Raw genomic sequence first — 19,349 nt, forward strand, 5'->3', positions numbered from 1 at the left:
TGCAGCAGCTTTTTATCAAAAGTAATATTTTCTGGCTAACATTGAGATATTAGTCTTATGCCTGGAATAGGGTACCTACATAAATATTTTAATAGAAAACTCATGTTTGTAGCAGGGCAATGATATTCTGAATTTTAAGTATGAAAATGAATACTCTAGCAGAAAAACAACAACTTTTATGATTATAATGAAATGTTTATTAGTAATAGGTACCAGTATCGTATTGATCCCTGAGCGGATGTACGTCAAAACATGGATGCTATAAAAATATAGTGCATTTTCTTTTTGCCTTTCTACAAACTAATGTTTTGTCAAAAGATATGACCAATGACTTATAAAATAGAGCAAACATCACACTGTAAGATGAAGAACTTTTTTAAAAGAAAATCTAACATAATAACATAAAAATGTTCCACTGAAAAGGTTGGTTTGGTGAGTGCAAAACAAAAGTGAAAGTAGGGAAAATGGCTATTTATAGTTCAAGACTACTTTTCTGTCCGATCTTCGTGGACTCACCCTATTTTCTTTGCGGGAAATTATTTTTTCACATGTCCTTAGAAATGCTACATAAGTGAAAGTTTTATTGAATCAATTTACATATTTTTTTCAAAAATCCTAAAAATATGCTTTTCACTTTAGAAGTCTATGGGAAAATTAATATGATACTGAGACCTTAATCTCAACAGAAAAGGAAAAACATTAACCTACAATTCACAACATAGAAGTACTCATGGAATTTCAAATATCAGCCTTAAATTTGTTAGTTAACATACCTTATCAGTAAATGATTGGAAGAGTACACCATACATGGATGCCCTCAGTGTAAGATCATCTTCTGGACTACCAATGGTGGACTGAGATTTCTCTGGCATTGCTAATTCTTTTTTAGTCTCTTCTGGTCCTTCTTCACTTTCTTCTTGTTTTTCCTAAAAGAATTACAATACAACAAACATAAACCCTTTACAGAAACTAGATAAGGTAGGCTGTAAACTATTTAAATCATTTAATGATGACATATAAGGGTGCTAAATATTTGATTGTTTTGGTTTACTGTTCTATTAGAGCTATAAAAAAGTTCTTCTCTAAATCTACTATAATGGAGACAAGATGCATAGTAATGACAATACAAAATAAGATTTGAATCAAGACTCACATCTTTTTTCTTGATTTTTTCCGCTGTGGCAGTAATACACTGAAGAATGACTTTGATCGGCTCTCTCAGAAGTTCCCTCTCTATAGGCTGACTAACAAGAGGAACACAAGCATTCCAATAATGTCTGGCTGCGGTCATTACCATCTCATAATTATCTGCATTTCTGGCATATCTGAAATATCAAAACTGAAGGTGAAAACATGAAAACCACTGTATGACTCACAAAACCTTCACTGTGTAGTAGTCAAAGTAAATGTAATTGAATCTAGGCACTATCAATTATCATTCATGATAGGTACTATTTAATCAAAGTATTAAGGAATGAAGAAATACTCTATTTAAAGAAGTGACTATAAACTTGTTCTTAACAAAAAAAACTGCATTTTTTGAGACACCAACAAGAAATTGTACAGATAATTAGTGTTTTTATACCTAGCACTGTTGAGGAAAGCCTCCATTGCTTCTCTCCTAATTGCATTCTTCCCAGCCATATTATCCATCAAACTCTGGCCAAGAATACCACTGGCATATGATAACATTTCTTGTTCAACCAAGTACCTATGTCTGTTGTATAAAAAGAGTTAATAAGATAGGTACTATACATTAAATATCTGCATACACAATATGTAAATTTACCTGAACAGCACAATCTCATATGGCACCAAAAAAATCTAATTGAAACTCAGCATTTTCTAGTTTTACTTCTTCCAAGTTATAAGAAACCTTAAGCAAGCTAAGAAATATCAAAAATTATTACTGAGACATTCAATCACATTACAAGCAGAATTCTTCTGAACCATATTTGTCAGCTTTGTTGAAATATAAATTTTATTTCATATTTCAATAAATCAATCACTCTATAATATCTATGCACTTACGCTTCAATTTTCTTTCCTTTTGGCTGAGTTCCTGTAGCAGCAAACCTTAATGCATTTTTGCTACATCTGATAACCAAAGTATGGTTCTTCTGTAGATAAGATAAGTAGGTCAGTCTAGCCCATAACTGAAGTTCTACAAACTTGTCTGCCCATTTACATTCCTCTATCATTGATGCAATCTGTAAAAGGCAGAATGGAATTTAAATCCTAAGAATGACTTATCAAAAGTTTTCTTCATGTTAAATGTTTAGTTATCAATGTCACTTTGGGATCTGAAGTTTGTATTAAGCAACCCTACAACCAACTGTTATTAATAAATTTAGGAAAATCTACTCATTCTCTAACAAGCCTTGAAAACCAAAGTCTAAATTAGAGGAAAGAAATAAGTCCTTTTCTTCTGTTTGTTAAGAGGAAATGTTGTCTATGGTAGAAGTTTCAAAAGTATGGAGTAAAATAAAAACGTTTTTACTAAAGTAAAACAATCAAACATGTTACAAACTGAAGAAATTTATCTTAGACTTTCATGCCACGTTCTAACCAAATACTTGACCTCAGCCACAGGTGGAGTATCTTTAAATTCCATAATGCCATTCCTACTGAGGTGTAACATCTCGACAGCAACAATGGCTCTTGTCATCTGCCTTTGTCCGTCAGAATATGGCTAAATCAAATATTCAGGTATTCATAAGATATTTGGTTGATATATGAAAGAAAATGCTTTAAAGTAGAAGAATGAATAAAATAGAAATCATCAAATTTATTGTTTTTCCATTAAATTCTACCTGACATTTTCTATTTCAGATTACCAATGATACTGAATAATATTGGTTATGTAAAATGACAATGTTATGTCAAATCATCTGTGATGTCACAAATAAATAGAATAATGCCAGTTTTGAATGTCTCAACAGAACTCCGCTGAATGGATTTCAACAAAACTTTCAAAGAATCTTTGTTGTATATTCCCATTGTACAGCTATCTTCGTTTTTGATCCATATTAATTCTGAGGTCAAAAGGTGCATGATATCAAATGCAGGAGTTTGGGTTATCAATTTAGTGAGCATTGCTTGCAGTTTTTCTACTTTTCATTTAATATAATTGTCTAAAATCTCACCTCATCATCAGCACCAAATGTTTTGGCAATCTGTTGTTGTGCCATTTGTTTAGCAGCTACCCATGACTGTAGGATAGCCTGACGATTGGCCATAGGTATCACATGAACAGGATTCATACCATTAGTTACATCTATAGCATATTCACACACCTGTAAATTGACAGTAAGATTTAAAAACAATTGAAATAATGTACAGTATTTGACAATTAAACTTATATTTTCTAAGATTATACAGATAAATAAGCTACATGTGCTTATACAAAGAGTCAAAGATTTTAAGGCCTATTGTTATGACCCTTGCTATGATAAACTCAAATTAAATAAGGATTATAAGAGCTTGTCATTTTGAGGAAGCTGTCCATCATTCAATGCTGTTTGATTCCCTTAAGATTTCATGTCTTATGAGTGTTTTCCTACATTTTGTTTTGAACAATATCTAAATAAACGTGACATTGAACTAATTATTTTACTTTCTTCTAAGAAAACAGCATTTCTCATACAAAGAACTCCATTTAAAGATGTCGAGGTTACATCAGCAGCATTACAGTGTTTTATTTCAATTTGCCATGGGGTTATTATTTAAGTATTTAAAGACTACTATTAATAACTGCTACTAGTATTAGCTCTCAAAAAGTTCAGGCCAAAACACAGGTATACATTATACTTTTTGTAGCCTTTTGATCTTTGAATGAATAGCACAAAAACATTGACACACATGGATCATATAGAGAGGAGAGTAATGTAGTAACATGGTAATCACCAAAACATCATCAAAATTAAACAAAGAATTGTCTCTGTACAGCTAGGATTACTATGATTACTGATAATTTGTAAATACAATTCAAGTTATACCTCAATAGCTTTCTTTAGATCAGGCATTGCATCAGCACTGATAGAGACTTGTGTTGTAGATAGCTTAGGCTTGGTATCTTTAGCACCTTTCCCTTTCTTACTGGAAGTTGATGGTGTAGGACTTGGTATCTCAACTTCTTTTTGTGGCTCTGGAAACCATGGTTTCATCAATGCATAGGAAAGTGCATTACACACATTTACTAACATCACTGTTTCTCTGAAACCAAAAATAAATCAGCTTCCTTGTATTGCTGAACAAAAATACCCTAAAGATAAACTGCACTAAATCTCAATTTGATCAAATCAATGACATTTTCTTGGTTTTAATTTTTTCTTTACAATGAACCTTACAAATCGAAAAAAATTGGGCATTTAATTGAATTTTAAATCATTACCAGGCATGTTTGAGAGGAATAAGCTAAACACATCAAAAATGGAAACCATAAAAATGGGGTGGCAAAACAACTGGCAAACAATGACCATAAAATTTTGGAACTTCTTGATATTTAGAATGATATAAATATTGAAATTTTTTTTTTGAAAAATCAAAAGTTTAAGATATGACTTACGATGCATGACCAACTTTCCTTAGTCCCTCAAAACACGCCATTAATGGATCCATGACTTCTCTATGTCTTGTCTGTGTTAGTACATGGTTATTATAATTCCAGATGTATGCTGTGGCACAACATACCAACCAGGGCTCCTCCAACTCAACACCAAGCTGAAGGCCACGCAGGAAACTTGTGGTAGCATCTTTTGACAAAGCTTTGATCCAATCACTGTAATGAAAAGAGATTTCTGCACTTAAACACTAATCTGTTAAAAACCTGCCAATTAAAATGTAAATTCAAAAACATAATCACTGTAAACAAGATGAACAGATATACTATTGTATTAACACACATACTCCACACATGCAACATACTAAAATTTAAGTCTTCAGTGTTCCAGTTGTCAATTAGCTGATCAGTAAACAGAAAGAAGATGAGCGGGGAACCCAAAAAGGGGAGACACAGTACAAGTCATCATGCTAAAACATATATCAAATATCTAAGCATTTCCTCCAAAAGAAACTGAGAAATCTGCTATGAAAAATAATTGTTATGGAATGACAGAATAACAAACACAGGTAAAAGAGTATACCCACTTCCTATGGAACAGGGATATAAATTCAAGTCTGCACTTGTGCCCATATCATATGTTTGTCAAAAGTTATTAACTAACCATGTTATACCAAGTCTGTAAAATATCGGTTCAATTATCTAATCCTAGATGAGTACCAGAAAAACTAAAAAAAACTGTGAGCAAAACTCACCAAAGAATACCCTCACTTCCCATTCCAGTAACATTATGGTTAAAATATAAACAGTCATCAAAGAGGAAGTCCATGTTGCTTTAGTGTGAAATTTAATCATAAGATGTAACATAATTATATTTTTTTTGGTCAAAATATCAAATGGCTGAGATGTGTATTTGCAGAGAACTCTGTAATGAAAAAGTTATAGACAGATGAATCAATGGACACCTTGATTACCATATACCTCCCAAAAAACAAGGGTATAAAAACATAAAATGGCCCTACCAATATTCTATCCAGTCTGGGTCTTCTTCAGGCTTCTTTGCTACATAACCCTTTGGTCTCTTACTTTTATCTACTGGTGGAATTGGCAAATCATTCAACTCAACTCCTTCTGAACGTAGTAAATGTACTGTTGCCTAAATAAACATTTAATTATAATAACTTACAAAGTACATTACATAGTTATCCAACTATGCAATAATGCAAAAACATGAAGGCAACATTTATATCTATAAACTATAAAATATTGCATACAGTGGAAAAAAATTGTTTATTGGGTACTGATTTTGGTAGTTTTCATGGTTCCATCTTATCAAGAATTCCCTGTATAAACTGAACCTCTGCCAACATTCTGATCAGATCTTAACCTCTCCCTGTATAAACTGAACCTCTGCCAACATTCTGATCAGATCTTAACCTCTCCCTGTATAAACTGAACCTCAGCCAACATTCTGATTAGATCTTAACCTCTCCCTGTATAAACTGAACCTCAGCCAACATTCTGATCAGAATCTTAACCTCTCCCTGCATAAACTGAACCTGAGCCAACATTCTAATCAGATCGTTACCTCTCCCTGTGTAAACTGAACCTCTGCCAACATTCTGATCAGATCTTAACCTCTCCCTGTATAAACTGAACCTGAGCCAACATTCTGATTAGATCTTAACCTCTCCCTGTATAAACTGAACCTCAGCCAACATTCTGATCAGAATCTTAACCTCTCCCTGCATAAACTGAACCTGAGCCAACATTCTAATCAGATCGTTACCTCTCCCTGTATAAACTGAACCTCTGCCAACATTCTTATTAAATCTTTGTCATATAAGGGAACAGCTCTTTCAGGACTGGATGGTCTGGTTCCCAGTTTACTGTCTGCCTTACCACCGGTGTCTAAACTAGAAGTGACTGTATCAGGAGCAGTACCAGCTGCTGAAGCAGTTCCATCTTTTATTTTTTCTGGCTTTGGGCTGGAAGAATTATTTACTGTCATTAAGATCAATAACTGGAGCATGTGAAGTTTTGGGAAATAAAAATATATCAAGAAATTCATTAATTACTCTAAATTCCTAGTTTTATAACTGACATTAGTTCAAATAAATAGCGAATACTCTAAAAGATATTTTTTTTCATTTTAGTGCTACACATTAGAAAAAAAGTTTTACCAGCCATACAATAATAGCAAGACAAAGATGAAGACAGAACTTTTACAATTTTTTCCAAACTATTTTTGCAACGATTTCAATAAAACTTACACATGAAAGTGAGTCTTAAAAAAAAAACCCCAAAAAAAACAAAAAAACAAAGAACTTTTTTTGGGTCATACTATAAACGTGTACCAGCTGTTTTTTACCCTTTCTTTCATAACAGCTCAACAAACTATCTTTGTTTTTGAAAGTACTACAGAAGAGTTACCTTTCTTGTTTAATAGGAGCAACATTTTTCCATCTGTTGTCATCATACAGTAGACAGAATCTAGCAGCAACACGACATACATCCCAAACTTCTTGTTTTCTTGCAGTCTTAGCCAGGTCACCCCATAATCGAGCTCTGTAAGCACAAAGATGAGTTAACAGCATCATCATGAATGTGATAAGTGGTGCATAAATGCATTTAATTATCATACATTTAATGCAGTTTTCATAGAATTTAGTACAAAATATAAACATTTTTGTCTCAATGTATTCTATGTAAAATAAAAGAAAGTTCACAAAACTATTGACTGAAATATGTGTTTAAGTTAGATTGGAATTTTTAATGATTAACAAACTTTTCTATAATTTTTTTTACCAGCACTTTTTGCCAAAGACTCCCATAAAATTCGTGAAATTCCAAAATTCTTTTTCATAAAACAGTTGGCCTGTAAGTTTTAGACTGAAACAAAACTTAATATCTTAGTACAACATTCAAAGATCAGTAGCATGTAAATAACATCTTACATAAACTATTAACAAGTCATAACCTGCTGGTTCATGTGATTTTATCAAAACAGAACAAGGTTGAGTATCATTAATTATACTTGATTAGAATCAAATATTTGATTATAGAAACAAACCCAATATTTTACAGGCTAAGGTAGTTTGTTTTCTGGACATTTAAACATCAAATTCTAGTCCTTGTCTTCATCATATCATTTTAAATCTATTTTCATCAGTGGATAATAAATTTCTGTGAAAAATCCAATGTATTTTCATCTTAACCTGTAGAATAATTGGCATCATTGGAAGTTTAAACTTCATTAGAACAAACAATATAATCTATATTTAGATTACATTAGAACAAACCATATAATCTATATTTAGAATAATTAAGCATCTAAGGTAACTATGATAACTAGCCACAAACTAAACTCAATACTTAACTCTTCCCGCCCATCACAATGGCTGCAATATGTGTAATCTTCAATTTACTTTTGTCAGAAAAGGGCAATAAAATCTAAAAGAAGTCATTATATGACCAGGACCAAATGGAATCTTTGTCAGTCCTTAAGATATCAAATCAGAGTATCAAAAACCTCCTCTAAATCCTTCTTTATAGAGATATGACCAAAAATAACAGAATTCATCACTATATATGACATCTGTATAATTTACTGCTAAATACTATACAGTCAAACCTGTTTTAGTGACTACCTGTATTCAGACTGTACAGTCAAACCTGTCTTAGTGACTACCTATATACAGCATGTACAGTCAAACCTGTCTTAGTGACCACCTGTATTCAGCATGTATAGCCAAACCTGTCTTAGTGACTACCTGTATTCAGACTGTACAACCAAACCTGTCTTAGTGACTACCTGTATACAGCATGTACAGTCAAACCTGTCTTAGTGACCACCTGTATTCAGCATGTATAGCCAAACCTGTCTTAGTGACTACCTGTGTACAGCATGTACAACCAAACCTGTCTCAATGACTACCTGTATACAGCATGTACAACCAAACCTGTCTGACTACCTGTGTACAACATGTACAACCAAACCTGTCTCAATGACTACCTATATTCAGCATGAAAAGTCAAACCTGTCTCAGTGACTACCTGTATTCAGCATGTACAACCAAACTTGTCTGTGACTATCTGTATTCAGCATGTACAACCAAACCTATCTTAGTGACTACCTGTATTCAGTATGTTCAACAAAACTTGTCTGACTACCTGTATTCAGCATGAACTGTCAGACCTGTCTCAGTGACTACCTGTATTCAGACTGTACAACCAAACCTATCTCAGTAACTACCTGTATTCAGCATTTACAACCAAAACTGTCTTAGTGACTACCTGCATTTAGCAATAACCTGCCTTAGTGACTACTTGTATTCAACAATAACCCGACTATGACTACAATATGCCTATGTAGTGCATTCTAAGTAAAATTAACTTGTTTATAAAGACTGGTTTGACTGTATAACTACTAATCTTTCTCACCATATTAATGAAATGTTTACATCAATAATAGATAATGATAATGGATGGCCTTGTCATGAAACAATTTTATCATAAAAGCCAAACTTCTTCTACAGACAGCTCTCAGACATATTGTGAACAGCTAAAGTATGTACAGAATATTAACTTTTTATAAAGAAAACCTGTACATGTAGTTAATTGTCTCTTCACTTATAAGTCTAGAATATCTCCTTAGCTCAAGTGTCCTAATTCTCTAAAAAATCATAATTATAGAGCAAGTACATGTCTGATCTGTTATTCATTTAGGTAGACTTGCACATCCAAAAAATCAACAAATAGAATGATATAGTGAAGTAGTTTGAGGATTTGATACAGTAAGTGTCTTATGTTTGTACCTCTCCTTATCATTCTCATCCCCAAGTCTCTTCAAATGACCTTCAGCCTTCTTAACACATTTATTAAATTGTCTGGCCTTGTTAGCAAGTTTCTTTATCTGGGTCATTGGAGCTTTACCACCTGTTACATCTGTAATTCAATGAAATTACTGTATTACATTTCTGAAAGCATTTTCTGAAAATAACTATAATGTGAGCCATCAAAATATTTCAATCATGAAAATTTAACATAATCAACACCTTTGAAAGTTAAAGAAATATCTGCAAAATAACAAAAGCATTGCTACAAATAAAACTTACAGTATAAAATTATATGGACCACTGAAATAATAGAATGTTAAGGTGCATACAGAGTTGACGTAGTAGTGTATGCTATACAGAATTCCTCAGAAGACTACATAAGTACATTCTCTTTGTATCAAGTTTGTAGCTGTGCAAAATTAGTATCTAAAATGTTATTGAATAGAATCTATAAAAGAAGAAATTAGGAGATTTTCTAAAGATGATCACATAGTAACACTTGTTCACATAAGAGTTACAAATAAAAAGAATCAGTGTTTCAGTGTAGTATATCTTAGGTATAATATGAAGACCACTTAATATCTTACCATATATAACTCGTGTTAAAGAGCTAGTTTAGTTTTTTACTTAGTGCATTCGGATGCATGTAGAAAGTACTCGATGAAGAACACAAAATCTGCATACATGGCAGGTCAAAAAGTTATCCCTTTGTTTCTATATATTATGTCAAAAAAAGGCAAAACATGCAAAAAATTCTCCGCATAGACATACTGTTACAAAAATATGGAATTTATTTATGTAGTTGCAACAGATAATTTTAGCAGTGTCTTTGAATAGTATATATGTGTGAAATTTACAAAAAAAAAAAAAGTATCTTTGAGAAACACATTTATATATACATCAAAATTTTTGGCTTAATAGGAGTAAAACACCTTCAATTAAAATATGCAGAAATTGAGCATGTTGATATAGCATCTACAGAACAATGAACTAAGCAGAAATAGCAACTATAAATTAACAACTAAAGATTGTAACCTGCATTATTATTCTGTCCAAATTTCTCTGAAAAGTAATTGGTCAAGCATATAATGAAGCTCAAATCTATCAGCAGGAAATTAATATAATGAAGCAAAATAATAAACAAGAAAGATACATGGCACACATCTTGGACTGGGCTTTGATTAATACTATAGGGAAGAAAAATTCACTACAAGCTGGGGAGATATAAGTAACATAGGAATCAATATCTATTTTCATCTTTTTGTGCCTTGAACATTTTTACACTTCTTATAATTGTGTGAATCTGTATATTCTACTGAAAAGTTTCTACACAAATAGTTACATATATTTCATTGAGAGCAATGGTTATTGATTTCTAATGTCTCAAATGTACAATCTTAAATTTTCCCATGAGGGTTAAAATGTATTTATCATAAAGAACAATTATTATCTATTTGCAAAGAAAATGTAATTTCTTCTTTGTTTTTCTATTTTTTTTTTTATGTCATAGTGGTTTCAATCAATTACATGTAATATTCAAAAGCAAACATTTATGATGAACAAAGTCTTTTTAATCAGTGAAAAAATATATGATAATCTTAATCCACTAACAGTTTATAATTTTGAAGACAAATCATTTTTATCATGTGAAATAATATCTAGTTTCTTTTTAAATTAACATACTTATATCTGATCATAAATTAACATACTTATATCTGATCATAAATTAACATACTTATATCTGATCATAAATTTTGTATAAGCTATAGGTAACAATATAGAATATAAATAAGTGTATCATATAAAAGATTCACATAGTAAGTTTGTTTCTACCTTTAGTGTCACTTTCACTGTCAAGAACTAACTGGAAGGCATCTGGAGCTAATGCTTCTCCTGCTTTCACTAATAGCGATCTCTTCATCCTCATTGTACCAGAATCAGCTTTCCTGGCCTGTGGTTTACATATAAGTATCTTAATCATTATTGAGGATATTAAAAATGTCTAATACAGACAACATTCTTTTGTACTTATAGCATACTATTACCTCACAAGTTTGAATCAGACTGCTATAAATAGGTCATCTTGAAAGTTTTCCTTTTTTTGTTAATATGACATACTGTTTTATCTTGCAACTCTTTGTGATAGATTTAAGTAAGAAAATAACACTTTTTAACATTTAACAAATCTAGTTCCCACCCTTGCTAAATCTAACAAAGTGATATTTTGACATCAGCAAGTGTTTGCAATTTTGTAGGTTTCATTGACCTATATAATGTTAACAATAATCTACGAGATGCTTGGATGAGGGAACATTATCCTACATTCGCCTTCGTTAAAAAAGGTATCATAAAGCATGTTCAAAGTGTTGGGACAAACTAAGGCATAATGAAATAAAAAATTTATTTAACAATACAACCTTTAATCTCAAAAAACAAGTCCCACTTAAGAAGTTTTTTCAGTGAAAATAAGACTAATATGATTTTACATAATATACCTGAGGTCATTGAAGACCATGAAACAAGTTTAACAAATAATAAACAAAATCAAAATAAGACAGTTAAATGTTACTATAACAGTTACACAAACTAAAATAGTCCATATCATACTCCACATAACATGAAACATTCATTAGAAATATAACTAATAATAAAGTCCAATTCACTCTCATAAATAATAGTCAACAACACCCTAGGATTCTAAAATGGCAGACGAAAAGTTTTTATTAGTAACAATATCTTTATAATAAAAACGTTGAAATGTCTTAGCTGATGACCAGTTAGCAGTCTTCATAATATCAGAAATGGAAACACCAAACTTAAAAGCCTTAGATGTTGAAGCATCTCGAAAAGAATGTGCCTTGAATGAAGGATTATTTATCCCAGCCAAAGATAAAACTGTACATAACCATCTAGCTAAAGTACAAGTAGTAACAGCTTTAAAAGTTTTAAAAGAAATGAACAATTTCGAAGTTTTCCTTTTCAATGAAGTACGAGACAAATACTCATCAAGAGTATGAATTACACATAATTCTTTTCTTTTAAATCTATAAAGAACACAATCAGGTATTGGAACACCTGGTTTAGAAGTTTTTAAAAGCTGTCCAATCTGAAAAACATATCTATCATCTAACTTAGTTAATAAGGAAATATCAAGAGCTGATAAAGTCTGGGCTCTTGAAGCTTTAGTTATAGTTTTAAAGTTAAAAATTTCAGAGATAGATCTGCTAATGGATAAAGGGTAGATAAAAAATCTAAAACATTTGACACATCCCAAGTAACAAGAGGTTTAACATTAACAGTCCTAGTATTGAAATAACCTTTCAATAACCTTGAAACAAGTGCAGATTTATGAACCCATTGAACACCAAAATAAATAAGAGTCTGAAATAACATAGACTTGTGTACATTTAACACAGAATATGATACATTTTGACGCATCAAAAAAGATAAAAAGTTTATTACAACAATTTCAGACGGGTGGAATGGATTAATCCTCCATTTAGAACACCAAAAAACCCATTTTTTCCAACACAACTGGTACTGTTTTGTTGTGGAAGACCTCCATGAATTGCAGATAATTTTGGAATCAAAGTCATGAATTCCTTTATCCTTAAGGAATTCCCTGATACAAAACACGCGATTAAGTCTAACTTCCCACGGAAACACTCTCCTGAGTGTGGCTGCATAAGGAGATCTTTGTGCCTTGGGAGCCTGGCAGGAAAAGAAATCAAAGCTGAAATTAACAAAGAAAACCATATCTGAGTAGGCCAGTATGGAACTACAAGAATTGCTTCTTCAACATTATATGTCAACACCTTGCTAATCACCCTAGAAATCAAGCAAAAAGGAGGAAATAAAAAAGGCTTTTTATCTCTCCAAGAAAACGAGAAAGTATCTATCAACTCTGCTTCAGGATCATAAAGCCATGAAACATAAGGTTTCATTTTAAAATTTATCCTAGATGCAAACATGTCAATATCTGGTTCAAAAATGTGTACACAAATACGAGCAAAGATTTCTAATTTTAAGGACCACTCGCACGAGTCTGAAAAGTTTCTTGACAACAAGTCAGCTATTTCATTATTATCTCCAAGTAAGTATTGAGCAGAAATGAAAATATTTCTCAAGAAACACCAGTTCCATACATTGGATGCTAAACAATCCATATCAATGGAACACATTCCGCCCATTTTGTTGATGTAAGCAACCGCAGCAGTATTATCAGATCTAATGCCTACATGTATGAAGCTTGTATCTGAAATAAAGAAAGTTTGTAAGGCAAGAAAAATTGCTTGTAATTCTAAATAATTAATGTGATAAGTAGATTCTAGAGTAGACCATCTCCCTCCAGCAACCTTGCCGTCAAAGTGGACTCCCCAACCTAAATTGGAAGCATCCATTTCTAACCATAAATCAACAGGAGGCATCCGAATGAATTTGCCATTCAAATTTTGAACATTTCTTAACCACCAAACAATCTCTGTACCAGACTTGCTGGAAGGAGTCACATAGGCATCGAAATTGTTGTTATTCAAGGATAAATAATGCACTTTATCCCATCCAAGGCCCTATAATGTAAAGAGACTAACAAGACTGCATTAAAAGCATGCACAAAAAGCCCTATTAAAGAGGAAAATTCTCTAATAGAGACCTGTTTAGAATTAAGAATTTTTCTACACAAAGAGAGGATCTTTTCAATTTTTTCATACCTAAGAAACACTTTAAATAAAACAGTGTTTATAACAACTCCAAAAAATTCAATCCTCTGAGTAGGAACAAGAATAGATTTTTTCTCATTGACATTAAAGCCTAAAGAATCCATTTCATTGGCTATCAACTCTGTTTCATGCTTACACTTGATCTTAATTTGGTTCATAATCAAAGAGTCATCAATATAATAACAGCATCTAATTCCATTTTGCCTAAAAGTAGCATAAATTGGCTTCAGAATTTTTGTGAAAATTCTAGGTGCTGATGCTAAGCCAAAAGGAAGTACACAGAACTGAAAAAATGTCCCTTTCCAGGAAAAACAAAGATACTTCCTGAAGTCTGGGTCAATTTTCACATGGAAAAAGGCATCCTTCAAATCTAACTTGCACATAAAATCATTTTTCTGAACCAAATCCAAGGTGTAACGAAGATTTTCTTGTTTAAAGTGGTGATACACTACAAACTCATTTAAAGATTTCAGATTAATGACTGGTCTAAAAGAACCATCCTTTTTTAGGACAGCAAAAATATTAGAAATGAAGGAGTTACAAACATCAGAAACCTCTTCAATAGCACCTTTCGTAATTAAATTACAAACTTCTTCATCAATAAGTTTATCCTTATCCTGTGGAAAGGGAATTTCTTTTGGAATTTTTAGTTGAAAAGGTTCCTCATAAAATTCAATTTTATAACCTTTAACGGTCTCTAGAATCCACTTATCAGAGGTAAAAAATAACCAATAGTCATAATTAAGAGTCCTCACCTTAACAGGTATTCTTGACTTCTGATTTAATAAGGTCGATGGACAAATGTTCTTCTTTGGGTATTGGTAGGTACCGGAAATTCCATCAGTGGTCTTAACTGACGATTTTGAAAACGAGGGCGGTAGCCTCCTCTGAGACCTAAAAACCTGTTGCCCTGCCCTCCTCTCCTTGGGGCAGGGTGTCTGTAGTTTAAAGCCCCTTGACTATAATGTGGCCCATACCTGTTAGCAGGGATTTGCATGTTTCTAAGGACACTAGCAGCAGAAGGCTTAACAATAGGGTATTTATTAATATCCCCCATTTCTTTTAACTTACCAAGACAATCATCCCCAAACATGTGGTCTGTTCTAGGTACATCACTTGAACAAATCCTACTATAGCAATCATTTAAGTTTGATCTCATCTGAGATCATCTCATATTAGAAATTAGCAAAAAAAGCATGGCCTAACAGACTGAAAGCATCTGTCAAATCCTTTCTCCCTGAAGTAGGGTCAATTGATTCCTTTTTTGCAAATTTATCTGCCATGTATACTATAGGCATCAGCCCAAAAGCTAAATATTTCTGAATTTCTTGCAAGTTAAGGTCTTTACTTCGACCAGGTTGTCCCAAAGGATTCCAAATTTCTTTATTAAATTTTGGGGCACAGAGATAGGTTGCATTTTCTGGTCTAGCATATTTATTAGTAAGTTCTGTTAAACTATCTTTATTGGACTTCAAAGTTAGGGCAGCATTGATAGCCCTTGCTAGACCACTACCAATTTTTGGACCAGTCTTCTCTTCATTGTCCAATTGTGGAATATTCCACTCATCCTCATATAGACCTTCATTAAGATTAGACGGATCTAAGTCACATGGCACAGAAACTGAAGGATCACCAAGATCATTAGCAGTAGGAAGGGCTAAAGAGGGGGACTGGTCAAAAGCTTGATCAAAAGCATTCCTAGGGTCTACTCCTACTGAAACTGATCATAATCTTCTAAAAAATTAGAATCAAATTCATTGTAGTCATAATCTGGGACCTCCAAAAAAGGCTCATTTTTAAGGGGGGTGGGCTCAACTGAATGAGGCAAAGAAATTACGGGATTAGGCCTACTATTACTTGCAGAGGTCACAGTACTGGTTCTGTTAGACAAATTAGAATTACCTATAGACAAGGTTTGAGTGACTGGGGTAAAAACTTTAACACACGAAGGGACAGATAAAGGCACTGGCCTATCAGCGGTCTCTGAAGCTTTTAGTAGACCTGACAAAACCTTAATATTCTTAACGAGGTAATTAATACCTAGGTCTTCTCTTAGTTCTTCTAAATTAAAACTTGAAGAAACTTTTTTACCTGCAGTAGCAGACTTTTTAGCTTTCTTTGCAGAGCTAGTACTCTGTGTAGTAATTTTACGTTTAGAGGTACCCCATCTTATTATTCTACCTTTTTTAGTATTTGTATTAGACAAGGCAGTTTTGTCAACTGAACCTCTACTGTTCAAGACACCTTCATTCTCCTCCATATTAAATTCATCCCCAATATCAGATTGGCAAGAAAGAATATCAGTAATATTAATATTATCCTTAGACATAATTTCACTTTCTAAGATCAAAAACTAGGACAAACCAGACTATGTCTGGAATCTATTAATAGAACAACCGAAAAAGATTGTAACTAGACCACGTCTAGCATTACAATTATTGATAAAATCTAGACTACGTCCAGACTATTTAAATATTACTATGAAAGTTAACACAAAATAAACAAACTCTAGACCACGTCTAGAAATACATTTTAATCTTTTTCAAAACAGTATAAAAACTGCAGATAAAATAAACAAGAAAATACCTTTGAAAAGAAAATCAAAATCCATAAAAATGAAAGTCAAAATAAATGCGAACTACGTTCCCTTGGCAGCTTGCCTTGCGTCTCAATTAAATTTAATGGAGAAAGCACATGGAGCTCTGGTTTTATACGGGTCTAAGGTCGTGGTCATGGTACATGATTTTGACCTCTTTTAACTGAGAATGATATGGCTTGTCTTGCGACACATCTCAATTACTATGCTATATGATACCCTTTTTAACGAAGGCGAATGTAGGATAATGAATTTAAATTATCAGTGATGTGTTCACGTGTTTTTTTCTGTTTTATGGTAAATATTAGACATGTGCCAAAATATCCTAACAATATTGAGTATAAATTTCCAAATGATTAGTTACCAAGTTTGATACCTGTTTTATCGTTTTACCTGTTCTATAATCATAGCAGCCATGTCTTCAGGTCTATCTGGTTGTTTATAAAGTTGTGCTCTTAGTTCAAGTCTATGTAAAGCCACTTCCAATCTTTCTTTGTATACATTTCCATCATCCAGCTGTATAGCCTGAAAGTCAATACCATGATTGATACCAAAACAAGGTTACAGATACTCACACCTCAGTATTTTAAAGTTATAACAAAATGACACACAATTTATTACTTAAAAATATCAAGTTCAGTTGGAGAAATATCAGTTCCATATTTCATGAACTTTGTTGACAGAGAGAAATGATCTTTAACATTCCAGAATGAAAGTAAATACACCAGTATACTGTGGTAGATTAGCATTCATTAGTCAATTAAAACAAATCTGAATCAATTTGAAAACATGGAGAAATCAGATCAGGAGTGTGCTTGTAGAGGGACTAAACTTTATATGGAGATCGTATCAAGGATTGATAATTGTCAACAGGTCTTGGTTATACAGAAATCTATATCTTAGAAATAAAACAGACTTCACTGATTTCATAGCATGAATTTAGTATATTGTTTACTTTTTTTAGATGATCCATGGCAACCTGTATCTGTTCCTGGTCTTCTTCACACTTAGACAGCTCTGTGTGAATCTGGCATCTTAAGTGTATCAGTAAACTTAAAACAAAAAACAAGTGATAATTATATATCTTCAATTTTGTTTTGTATGTATCACATACTGTCATTTAAAAAAAGAAGAGAGAAAATGGTAATCAAATTACAATTATTCCAATAACTGTTGTAAATATTAATATAACATTATCAGGATGGGGCAAATATTTAACAAAAAAAAAGGACTGAACAGATATATAGCCACATCTCTTAACAGAACACAGTTAACTAAGCAGTTGAATACAACTTATACCTCTCTATACCCTCTAAAGCTTCAGCTAGAAGTGTAAGAGGTTTCCTGATATGGCGACGTAAGTTGGATTGAGTAAGGGGCAGACAGAGGTTAAATGTGGTTACACAGCCAGCTTGGATTACATTAGGATCCCCATTTCTTATGGCATTCATCATAGTTTCTTCACATCTCTTTATAGCCTGAACTCTAACCTGGAATCATAATCAAATATATCTATGAGTACACTACCTGAAAAGTCTTATTCATACTATCGTATTTTGGTGTGTATAGTGCACATTTGTGTATAATGCGCATGGTGGTTTTTCCATTAAAAGTTGATGTAAAAAACTTTTTTACCGATGTATGTATGTTTTGTACATGGTGAAAATAGTGTAACTTGTTAGAACCAGAAATATTTCTGGCTTTAATTTATTTGTAAAAAGAAGGGACCATTTCGTCTGTTTTGTGTATTTATTTCAATAAACAATATTATTTTTGTTACTTTTTTGTATTTATCTGTTTTGTCTATGTTTATGTGTATTAATTTACTATTCAGGAAAGAAATGCGTAACGTAGACAATAGCTGATATTGTCAGCTTGGACATATGTTTTGGTTACCTTTGAAAGGTTTCTATTGAGAGTAATAAATTTCTGAAGATTGCTAATTCTAGAAGGACTGTTTTTCTACAATCAATTATGGGGTCTGAGCGAACAATGCAGACAGTCATCAAATAGGGCATGTGTGTTGATAGCGCAGCCAAGCGTGATAATGAGATGCAGAATTTTCTCTGATGTGTATGAGGGATACATAAAGGGTTGTTGTTTAAAATTAATAGTTTTTATGTTAAATAAGGATTCCGATATTAGTTAACTGAAAAAAGGAAGCCAATATTTTCAAAAAGTAGAATATCCAATAACTATGAAGTAGAGTTCAATACGATGTGTAAATAATGATATTGTTTTTAAAACTAACTACTTTGTCCAATGGAAATATTTTAGGGCTCTATGACCAATGTGCCCTAGATGGTCTTATTCAGTAATTAAATTGTTTAAACTTGTGTGTATTTTAATTACTTCTTTCAAATCGTTAACAAGTTGTATACATCGTAAAGACATTATTATATACACATCACAAAACAATTTACAATCTCTTTTGATAATGCCAGTAACTAATTGTCTTGTTTCCTCGTCACGATTAATTAATCCCCTCAATAAACATGTCAATTGCTTGTTATAAAATTAACAGGTGAAACCATAATCAGTGACATCTAAATACCTTTTCCAATGCCTCAATAACCATGTGACAACATTAGTTAATCGATACACAACAACGAAAGTATGGCAGTTGTAAACATAAT

The 19,349-nt window shown here is 32.4% G+C and overlaps 2 protein-coding genes and 1 pseudogene across 7 annotated transcripts in view; all 3 read right to left on the reverse strand.

The window, feature by feature from the left end:
- LOC148623038 (cilia- and flagella-associated protein 46-like) overlaps positions 1 to 19,349 on the reverse strand; it is a 78,507-nt gene that overhangs the window by 40,647 nt on the left and 18,511 nt on the right. For all 5 annotated transcript variants that reach the window (XM_088573504.1, XM_088573503.1, XM_088573502.1 and 2 more), the window contains 18 exons: positions 18,013 to 18,203; positions 17,669 to 17,765; positions 17,107 to 17,238; positions 11,233 to 11,350; positions 10,435 to 10,461; positions 9,379 to 9,508; positions 7,942 to 7,962; positions 6,995 to 7,129; positions 6,351 to 6,549; positions 5,584 to 5,717; positions 4,568 to 4,780; positions 3,999 to 4,215; positions 3,147 to 3,296; positions 2,582 to 2,692; positions 2,032 to 2,210; positions 1,586 to 1,717; positions 1,154 to 1,325; positions 774 to 926 (listed from right to left, as the gene is read on the reverse strand). In XM_088573504.1, coding sequence (XP_088429630.1) covers positions 774 to 926; positions 1,154 to 1,325; positions 1,586 to 1,717; positions 2,032 to 2,210; positions 2,582 to 2,692; positions 3,147 to 3,296; positions 3,999 to 4,215; positions 4,568 to 4,780; positions 5,584 to 5,717; positions 6,351 to 6,549; positions 6,995 to 7,129; positions 7,942 to 7,962; positions 9,379 to 9,508; positions 10,435 to 10,461; positions 11,233 to 11,350; positions 17,107 to 17,238; positions 17,669 to 17,765; positions 18,013 to 18,203 — 2,511 coding nt within the window. The remainder of the gene's footprint in view (positions 1 to 773; positions 927 to 1,153; positions 1,326 to 1,585; positions 1,718 to 2,031; positions 2,211 to 2,581; positions 2,693 to 3,146; positions 3,297 to 3,998; positions 4,216 to 4,567; positions 4,781 to 5,583; positions 5,718 to 6,350; positions 6,550 to 6,994; positions 7,130 to 7,941; positions 7,963 to 9,378; positions 9,509 to 10,434; positions 10,462 to 11,232; positions 11,351 to 17,106; positions 17,239 to 17,668; positions 17,766 to 18,012; positions 18,204 to 19,349) is intronic.
- LOC148623039 (uncharacterized) lies at positions 11,819 to 17,086 on the reverse strand (annotated as a pseudogene). The gene is made up of 2 exons (XR_015920754.1): positions 16,704 to 17,086; positions 11,819 to 13,132 (listed from the first exon to the last, which is right to left on the reverse strand). The product of XR_015920754.1 is annotated as an uncharacterized LOC148623039 (transcript).
- LOC148623040 (uncharacterized) lies at positions 15,067 to 16,446 on the reverse strand. Its single transcript, XM_088573858.1, has 2 exons — positions 16,209 to 16,446; positions 15,067 to 15,837 (listed from the first exon to the last, which is right to left on the reverse strand). Exons 1-2 carry the CDS (start codon positions 16,444 to 16,446, stop codon positions 15,293 to 15,295), a joined length of 783 nt encoding a protein of 260 aa, XP_088429984.1. The 3' UTR covers positions 15,067 to 15,292.

Source organism: Perna viridis, chromosome 3, assembly GCF_037379345.1.
Source record: "Perna viridis isolate PV_CMFRI_1.1 ecotype Kerala chromosome 3, ASM3737934v1, whole genome shotgun sequence".
Taxonomy (NCBI): Eukaryota; Metazoa; Mollusca; class Bivalvia; order Mytilida; family Mytilidae; genus Perna; species Perna viridis.